Source organism: Eurypyga helias, unplaced genomic scaffold (genome assembly GCF_000690775.1).
Source record: "Eurypyga helias isolate BGI_N326 unplaced genomic scaffold, ASM69077v1 scaffold3047, whole genome shotgun sequence".
Classification (NCBI taxonomy): domain Eukaryota; kingdom Metazoa; phylum Chordata; class Aves; order Eurypygiformes; family Eurypygidae; genus Eurypyga; species Eurypyga helias.
In genome coordinates this window covers 1550-11481 of record NW_010262125.1, presented here as the reverse complement: position 1 = coordinate 11481, position 9932 = coordinate 1550, and the positions used below count along the sequence as shown (strand labels likewise).

The following is a 9932-nucleotide window of genomic DNA, read 5'->3' as shown; positions in this document are numbered from 1 at the left end:
GGCACAGGGTGTTGGGCCACGTGTGCTGCCTCTGCATCGTGATGGGAGTTAGAAGGGCCAGTTGTACATGTTGCACTTGTAAAACTATGAACAGAGGACTGCTGGATACCTCCTTCAACACCTCTGACCCAAACTGGGAGAGAAAAAGTGTGGAGAAAAATGTTGTGAATCTTATTGTGTTGAACCTTTTCTATGGATAGGAGGCTCAAAATATAACTCTAAATTGTTAATACACTATTAAAAAAGTACTAAATTTAGTCTGTTGAAACATCAGATTTCTTTCTAATCCTAGCTGCATTTCACTATAGTAAAAACAGGTATTCGAAGAAAATATTTCACTATTAAAGATCCTTGTAATTATGTTTTAGAAGTGCCTTTTCCAGGTTAGGCTCTAATTTAGTAAAAAAAGTTACTCTTATTTTTTCCAAAATAAAACTGTAGTTATTACATACTGTATTTAACCATATGAAAAGAGTAAAAAGCTATTTCTATGCAGTTTCTGAGGTAATAAGCTGGCATGTTAAAAATATACTAATGCAAGTCATTCACTTGTGACTGTGTCCCTTGCCCATCTTCCCTCAAAAGAGACGATGGACACGGTGATTTCAGTCAAGCGGAGAGAGGTCTGTGGCATACTGTCTGGTACACTGTATCATAGCTCATCGTGGTTTCTTGTGAGGTCCTCCCCATAATTAGTAGCTTGACTTCCAACGAACATATTCCAGTTGTCCAGAACCTCCTCTTTCGTTAGTTTTTGATCCTGGTGGGAGGAAAATAAAATCTCTGTAAGAACTTTTTCAAAGCTAAGTGAAAGACACACTAGTATAGACTTACAAGAGCCCTGGGAAATACAGTTCTTCAAAGCACCAGACTGCAGGCTTAGGAGTCGCTGTAGTGGTCACGGTGAGTGAAATCTGGACCCCAGTGGAAGACTGAAGGCCCACTGGCTCCCACTGAGTCAAACTTCTAATTGAAAGTTATTTGTAATTAACTGCCAAACAGTATCTGGGTTAGCTGGAATGCAGTTTTGCCAGGTGGTTTGGTTTTGCATTACTGACAGTAAAAGCGAAAATCCTCTGGTAGGCTTTTAAGATGGTGGCTTATGCTAGCAATTTACACACCTTCTGTGTGGGAGTTTGGCTTTTGGGGTACCAGCTTTGCTCACATGGTGATGACCTTCAGAATCTGAAGATTTTGACCTCTGGGGGTTGGACTAGATGACCTTTAAAGGTCCCTTCCAGCCCAAGCCATTCAATGATCTTCACTTCTGAAGATCACCATCTGGGATCTACTGAACCATTAATCTCCCGTGCTAGAGGAAGTGGTTGTACTGAGCCAGTCTTTAAGTCAAAGATGTGTGTTTGATTATAGAAATGGGGTAGGGTTTTTTTTGCTACCTCCTTTGGAAGGTGTCTTATTTTTTATTTCATACCTGAAAGGAGGTTGTGGAGAAGTGGGTGTTGGTCTCTTCTCCCTAATGACAGATGATCGGACGAGGGGGAATGGACTCAAGCTGCGCCAGGGGAGGTTTAGATTGGACGTAAGGAAGAAGTTCTTCACCGAAAGGGTTATCACGCACTGGAACAGGCTGCCCAGGGAGGTGGTGGAGGCACCATCCCTGGATGTGTTTAAGAGACGGGTGGATGAGGTGCTGAGAGATATGGTTTAGTGGCGGACAGATACAGTTGGACTGGATGATCTCTAAGGTCTTTTCCAACCTAGGGATTCTATGATTCTATGATTTTTCTCTTGCAGTCTAAATTAGCATACAAAATCAACTCTTAAAAGGAAAAAGAGTATTCCTGCTATGTTAAGAATTCCAGGTTTAAGATGATAATTTCTTATCTAAACTAATGAGAGCCAAGATAACTTCTAAACCTAATAACCTGTATTTTACTACTTTGTGGTTCTAACCCTACCAACTGAAATTGGCACTGATACATTAATGCACTAGCAATTCTCTCTTCTAAAACTCCATTTAAGTGTGCTAATTGGAAAAGTTACTAGGAATAAATTCTTGTAAGCTGCCATGTTTAAAAAACCCATACCTCTGTATAACTTTTTTAAAAGTATACTAGAACACTCAGTACCTTGTCCACATCCGATTCATAGACTAAGTGTCTGGCTTCAGCTAGTGCATGATCATAGTCTTGTGGGAGAATCCAGTGCTGAATCTCCTCTTTGTCCATCTTTCCATCCTTGTTGAGGTCACGAAAATCGGAAAACTGTTCGCGCTCTGTAATCACCCAGTCAGGCTCTGGCCCACCCTCTTCGTTTGCAAACATATCAGCTGGAAAGGAAATAAAGGTCTCACTTGAGTCACATTTAATTTGCAAATTGTGCACAAACCAAAGACATTTGCACAGCATTCCTCAGAGAGGAATACAAAACTTTTCATTCTTTGCACAGCTTTTCTTTGTACAAACAATGAAATGTGAGGTGTAAATAGAGCAACTGTGCATATCTTCTCTCAGGCCTGTTTCTTCACTGCTGGTGATTCTTCCATTCTCACATTACCTTTGTATTGTAACTGTGCACTGCTGGTGAGGGTCACACGAGAGGTGAATCTGTCCAAAGGCCACTGAATTTCAGAATGAAAAAAAGTCTTTAAGGATATTTTAGTTAAATAGCAATCATAAGCTTTAGTGTTAGGCTCAGTCACATGGAGAGAAAGGAACTTGGCAGTTTTATCTTGTCGCTGCCAGCAAATGTCTTCGTGGATAAGATCAGATGCCAGCCAGCAGAGTGGTTCAGGGCAAATTTAGGAAAACAAAAACTGCTACATGGAACTTGAAAGCTTTTGTCCTGCTTTTAGTGAGGTCTGTGTGAGATGAATTCATCTTTGTAGATGAGTCCTTCTTTAACCATGCAGTGCTGCAATATACTCCAGGAGAAGCTATACTCTTCTACATAGAAAGACCAGGAGAAGTCATGAATCGGTGGTGCATTCTGCGTGAGAATCCGTGAGCTGCTCTGGACATCAGTCCTGCGCTACATTTAAGAAGCATGAGTAGGAGAATGCCACAGTGGCAGCAGCTATCTTTATAAACAGAGATGGAAGAGTAGCAGTGATTATTAAGAGCAAGCGAATTGTCTCTTCTATGCAGCATAAGCCTTCCAAATTAAGAGTGGCAGGTCTACTTCGTTCTTCTGGTCACTGTTGCCAATCAATTGCTTCCTACTCACCAGGGCTTCTTACTCCTCAAACCTTCCAATTTTCCGATTTTGATTAAAACCTGCTTTGTGATACTCCTCCCATGCCTTGTGGGCTTGGTTTTCAAGGATGGGCTAAGGAAAAGTGCAGCCCACATGGATGGTCTCGGGGCCAGAGGCTGGCTGGTGTCTATAGGAAGTATAAATGCTGGTCACAAATCCAGGAATAACCTCCCCCCACCCTTTGGCGTGAGTGTGTACACTAGGCTGAAGTTGTCTATTGGCAGAACTGTTCACAGTGTACCTGGAATCGTTACCCACTCATGCACAATACAAATTTAGTTCCCCCTGCATCACATGATTAAAGATATTTTGCTTTGCTGCTTCTGTAAAATCTAAACCAAATTTTGTAAAAGACAAAATAGGAAGAAGGAAGGAGGATAGGAAGAATATAATAAGGTTCTATAACCTTCAGCAGATTTCCCCATCAAATACCTGATCTAGACACTGAAACTTTTTACTTTTTTTGTTGTTCTTTATAAACTACCGAAGAAGATATTTGGTTTTCTATTTGGTTTTGTTTTGTTTTTTTTTTTTAACCCCAGCTTGATAAAACCCAAAAATGTTACTTCTGAAAAAGGGAAGTAGGAGTATTTTAAGCAGTTTTCCTCTAATCATGAAGACTTCAGACAACATGTTCACTTTCCTTTTTCATTTTTTAAAGTGCAAATTATCTTGTTTATTTGAAGCAACTGACATGTCCTGTCAATTTGATTTTTACCATCCTTGACAATGTGGGGTGATCGTGACTAGAACATTCTATGTTCCTATCTATAGAAGACAAGAAAAACCAGCATTCATGTGGTAACAAATGTTGACCATTACCTTATAATTATATGTAGGTAATGTCACTGAATGAACTGAAATTACTGTGGAAATTATGCTGCTCTGTTATTTCAGTCATAAATGAATAGCACTCGCATTCTGAGGCTAAATATAATTTACAAGGAATAGAAACCCCCTGCCATTAATTAACGTGTGTATATTGTTCTTGATTATATGTGAAGTGATCTTTATAGCACCACTAGAAACAGAAAGATTCATCTGAGTTTGCACTAATGCTTCCCTGGTGCTACTTTCTCGATTTAAAAGTGAGTGCAGAGGGAGAAGCTAGCTTTTGGTGTCAGCGTAATGACTCAAAAGGCTAAAACCTATTATGTACCGCCAATCTCCAGTCCTGCTTCTGTTTTGTCTTCATAGGCCCAAGCGCAGGCAGCAGCTCACTGCCTAGTGTGACTGAAGTTTGTGCAAATTAACTGTGACTGATCTGCTGCTGATGTTTCCCATTGTCTTCTCTTACTGCCACTGAAGTAATGCACAGCTGACTTTCACATACTTCACAACTTCCTTGAGAATCTTAAATCTTTGTGCTATTTCTACAGAGTTAATTCTGAATGTATCTTACATTTATAGAAGAAACATAATGGCATGACTATACAAATGATTAGACAAGTATGGATTTTTACTTATTAATTAAATTAGGAAAATAACTAGTTGGAAAAAAGTGAATTTTCTTTTTTGCAATGTGTGCTTCCCAGCTCTTCTACATAATCAAGTACCCTTCAAACTTGGGAAGAGACTAATTCACTTTCTGATCCTCCTGCATTTCTAAACAGTGCCTTCAAGAAGCTGTTAATGTGGTCAAGTATAGACACAATATTCCTGTCATTAAAAATATTATTCCAGACCCTCATTGCCAAGTTATAAGAGAATAAGAACAGAATCTTATGCTGTAAAGTGTGAGGAACATTTTGATGGTGATGTTGCCATCTGTCTAAAATTAAACTTTCTGGGTTGGATGGTTGATTTAAAATAGTTGAACTGGAGCACAGAAACTTTCATCTTTGGGTTGTTGCTACTGCTGCAAATTTGAGAGAAAATGGACAAAGTGAACTGGAGATTACAGAAGAAACAAATCTCAACACTTACCAATGTACTCATCTTGATCCACAAAACCATCCCCATTTTTGTCTATATCTTCTAAGGTTTCCTGGAAAATAGTTTTGCATCAAAGTAATCAAAGAGAGAGAACTGGTTACTTGCCTCTACCATTATTTCATGTTTTGAGGCCTTGACCTGCCCTTGTGCACAGGCAAATGTACTCTCACTGACTCCTGTGTGTTTGTTGTTGAAATCATTGAAAAAGTTCCCTGCGTTAATGAACTGGACACCACGCTTAAGGTGTAAGTTAGGGGCAGATACAAGCTTTCATCAAACACATCGCTGCCGCATGCCAGCATATCCTTCTCTTTATTTTGGTGGAAGTCCACACCCCAAGACTGTTTCTTGATTCCACTTAGGAGCTGTCTAAAGGCATTTAACATGTGTATCTTATACTGAGAGCAGTAGATAAGTGAATTTCATGGAATTTTCTGTTCCCCACTTGTCTATTATGTGTCTCTTTCTAAACCCTGCATGGAATAGTTAGAGAAGCATTTCAAATCTCATCCAAAAAAATAAAAGTAAAAATAACGTCATTGGGTTTGCTCTGCTTACTAAGACGACAATGTTTTTCATATGCTCGAACTCCTCTGGGTGAAGGAAAGCAGTAAATTCTTCACGTGTGGCAGCTAAGTCCCCATCCAGATCTGCAGCTTTGAATCGTCTTTCATCTCTGGGCAGCATCTTTTTAAAGCTGTGCTGATCAGTTGCATCTTGGAATTCTTCTGGATTTTCTGCAAATTAATCAAGATGATCTCAAAACTATGTTCCTTTTAAAACCTATTACCACAACAAAGCACCCCAATTTGCTGTTGAGAGTCCAGAAATACAAAGGTTTATAGTCAGAATAGCTCCTGTGTTAAAATATAATTTCTTTCCTGTGAAGCTTTAAATTCAGAGGTCAAGCACTTGTTTGATTTTTAGTTTGATTTTTTTTTTTTTTAGTAGTATAGGTAAATGTTTGAGTAAGCCTTCTGTTGGAACCCAGGATAATGGATTTCATGGAGAGGGTGGTGAGGCACTGGGACAGGTTGCCCAGAGAAGCTGTGGATGCCCCATCCCTGGAAGTGTTCAAGGCCAGGCTGGATGAGGCTTGGAGCAACCTGGTCTAGTGCAAGGTGTCCCTGCCCATGGCAGGGGGTTGGAACTGGATGGTCTTTAAGGTCCCTTCCAACCCAACCCATTCTATGATTCTATGATTTTGCAGTATTGTGTATTACCCTTCATAATTTTTTTTTCTTTAATCTGCTTTTACAAGCACTGCTTAGGCAGTATTTAGGGTAGATTTCATTCACAGAAGTTTTATTCTTCTTAGGAATCAGTATGATCTACACAACTTTTCAGTTTCAAAAAAAGCAAGTAAACCAAAGAAAAGTGGTTTCAAAAGCTGGCAGACTGACTGAAATTATCTGACTGCTACGCCTCTGCTACAGGGAACCTAACAATTATTTTCAGTTTAAAACAATGACATTTTTTCAGGGTGTTCAGTGGCATAAGACAAATGGCATTTGATACAATTTTTAAAATAGAATCACTAAACTGACTTCAAACATGAAAAATACTCAAAACAATTTCACAATTCACATGTTGGGAGACACACACAGTTGAAAAATACTTTTCCAGGTATCAAAGATAGGAATTTTAAGCGTGCATTAACACAAGACCACAGCGTAGTAGCTGTTCTCCAAATCTTGGGGATTATAGAGAGCAAAGACAAAGACCTGAGAAGGTCTCCCAGTGATACTGCTGGAAGGATTGTGTGTCAAGTATTTCCTTCCACAAATTTAATAAGCTCCATTTTAATCTAAAGTAGACTTTGTACTTATTACTGCTACTGGAAGCTTGCTCCAGAAACTGCCTCTGTGGTAGGTAGGTAAATATTGTCTTCTCATTTCCAGTATAAATGGCCAATTAATACCAATTTGTTCTTCTGTCAGCATTGCCCTTTAGTGATCTCTTCTCTTCTTTCTCTTCATTAACTTATAAAAAGTAAAGGGAGTCTATGTGGGGGAAGAAGAAAAATATTCAGGTATATTTCCTAATACATTTTTTTTTTTTTTGCCTGGTTTGTTAAAAATTTTCATTGGCAATTGATCACAGTCTGAAGCATGTTATTCTCTGTGAACTATTTTAATCAATAACTCGGTTATAGCTTAGACCTAGCCTAGATTTTCAGCATCTAGACTCTTAAGATTTTAGAGAGAGATTGAATTAACAAATACTGGTTAATTATGCAATATAATACTTTTTAATGTTTAAAAAATAATATATTTCTAACTGGAGGAGACATTAATTCAGCTTTGTCAGTACATTTAATAATCCCTTTACGAAACCTTCTGTGCGCTGGTGACCCATGCAGAAATGGCTGCAATAAACAACTAAGTGCTTTTGACCTCTGAGCATCTATAAAATTTGATGTGATTTTCAAGAGTCCTAAACGTGACACCAAACTCCTTTTGACTGTAAGGCATGAAATCATGCCTTATAATCTAATAGCCTTTGAGCATGTAATCTGAAAATGTTATCTTACCTAGATAATAACCGTATGTGGCTTGTTTGTATTCTTCCCAGGCAATTTTATCGTCCTTGTTTATATCATAGTCTTTCCAAACTTTAGCCACGTTTTCATAGATATAGCGTTTCTGTACCCGTTTAATCCAGTTTTTTAATTCCTCAGTTGTGAGATAGCCATCTTTGTTGTCATCTATTCTATCCACAATCTTCCTGTAAAAAGAGACCAGCATCCTTAAGACTTGACAGAAAAACAAACTGCATGTCAGTCCAAGTTTAATAATCTTTATCTGGCCCTGATTTGCCTAAAACTTAAAAAGCTGCCCTACTAACTAAGGCTTTCTTACATTTTGAATGTTATCTTAAGGGATATGTGTCTATTCATTATTCAGTATTGCTATGAATAACTGAAATGGAACATTCACAACCAAAATTAGTGAACAAAGTACCTCAGAAAACACCTCAATTTCCTAGGTTGTATCTACTAACTTAGAGGGACCTGTTGTTCACTGTCAGCAGGGAGTGGCCATGCTGGCTCAGAGTAGGAGACTAATTTCACCTCGGGAGAAAGCCTGTCCTGCACCTTGCAAAAAGCTAGGATTCTGTGGAAACCTGCAGTTTCTCCGATGGCTTTCCAGCAGACTGACACTGAGGTGGAGGGAGTTATGACTCTCTAATTCTGGGCATGTACACCATGTACAGTCTTCCCTTCCATTCCTGTTGCTCCACTTCTGTTTCTTTTCTTTCTTTCCCAGCAAAAAGCAATATTGCTTGTGTTGCCATGAATGCCTGTTACTTGCTAAAGCAACTGCTGGTCTGTAGCAGGTCTCCACTCATTGCTGGCAGCTGGGATATAAACCACTGTCCTGTGTAAAGCTGCTAGCCTCAAGTCCTGTTGAAATCAGCAGGAGTGAAAGTACTGCCATACTCCCAGAAACTTCAATCCTTGAAATGTTCTGCAGATAAAACCAACCTGGAAAACCTACATTAAAAAAAAAAAAAAAAAAGGCAATGTTCTCCTCTGCTATTTAGGTTCTCTGCAATAAATCTCTCAAGGCATGCCTGTAACTGCTGAACACCACCAGTTTGGGTTTGAGCTTGTAAAACTGGCTTCTGTCCCAGGCACAGTGGTAGACCAGATGATAAAAAACTCTGTCTAAAATAAGAATGCAGCTTTAATCCCACAGCTTGTAGAGAAGCTTGTCACAGCGTTGTTATATTCTGGGCACTGGCCTGTGGGACCATGTACCCTGCTCCTGGAGCGGGGGCAGTTAGCACTGCGTCTCTTCTCCACACCAGGTTGGCTTTAGGCGCATCAGCAGTTTTAACCCTTGTATCACTGCTCATGAGGTACAGGGACAAACTGTACCTGCACTGCACCTAGTTCAGAGGCCACTCAGTGGCCACCTCGAGATAATGTGAATGGCCATTCCCCATAGGCTGTAAGAAAGGGTAAGTGCAGGAGTTGACTTGTCTAAATTCTGACTTGAGATTCAACAGGTGAGCCCCTACACCTCCAGGCAGCCGAAGGACACCGGGAAAAGTCCCCCGCTTTTAAATATTCTTTGCAATTCAACATCTTGGTTCTCCACAAAGAAACTGGCCACTTGGAAGTTAAACAGTGAAGCACTGTCTTTTCCCAAGTCGTAGTTATGGAAGCGGTAAGTAGAGTCAAGTAGCAGCAGCAGTTTCTACTGAATTTCAAGCAATCTTGTGTGTGCCTGACAGTAGCATATTTATAATTTCAGTCTGATATTTCTGAGCTGGGGGGGGCGGGGGGAAAGGGGCTGCTGAACTTGTTTTCTATATTATTAAAGTGTGAATTAACTGACTGGAAAAACCTTTTTCTTTTGTATAAACCTTATTGGGAACTGACTGCCAAGGGGCCCTTTCACTGCATGATGGACTGTATTTGTCAATGGATTTGCCCCACAATTGATTCTATTTCATTGGTTCAGCTGACACTTCTATTGTTAAAATGTATTAGTAATAAATGATTCTGGTGGTAGCTTTTTCTTATTTTTAACACCAAAGAAGTAAGGACTGTTTACCAGAAAACGTTTCATGCCTCTTCACCTGTACTGCTGTTTTTATAGGTCCATTGCATCCATGTGCAAAATTTCACTCTGCTTCCCAGTTGAAGATGGGGACAAAGAAATAGTCTTGCCCACAGGCTCTCAAAGGTATAGGTAAGAAGCTTTAGTATGTACTGTGGGCCTCACTTTTTATACTGATAATTACCTGTAAAATGGCTTAGGATCATCCTA

General features: G+C 39.5%; 1 protein-coding gene across 1 annotated transcript; it reads right to left on the bottom strand.

Annotated features, from left to right (window-relative positions):
• Window positions 1-652: 652 nt before the first annotated feature.
• On the bottom strand, window positions 653-9012 carry LOC104512551 (reticulocalbin-1-like). Its single transcript, XM_010155579.1, has 6 exons — window positions 8915-9012; window positions 7685-7878; window positions 5710-5888; window positions 5143-5203; window positions 2091-2290; window positions 653-760 (listed from the first exon to the last, which is right to left on the bottom strand). The coding sequence occupies exons 1-6, from the start codon at window positions 9010-9012 to the stop codon at window positions 653-655; spliced, it is 840 nt and encodes a 279-aa protein (XP_010153881.1).
• Window positions 9013-9932: the final 920 nt, after the last annotated feature.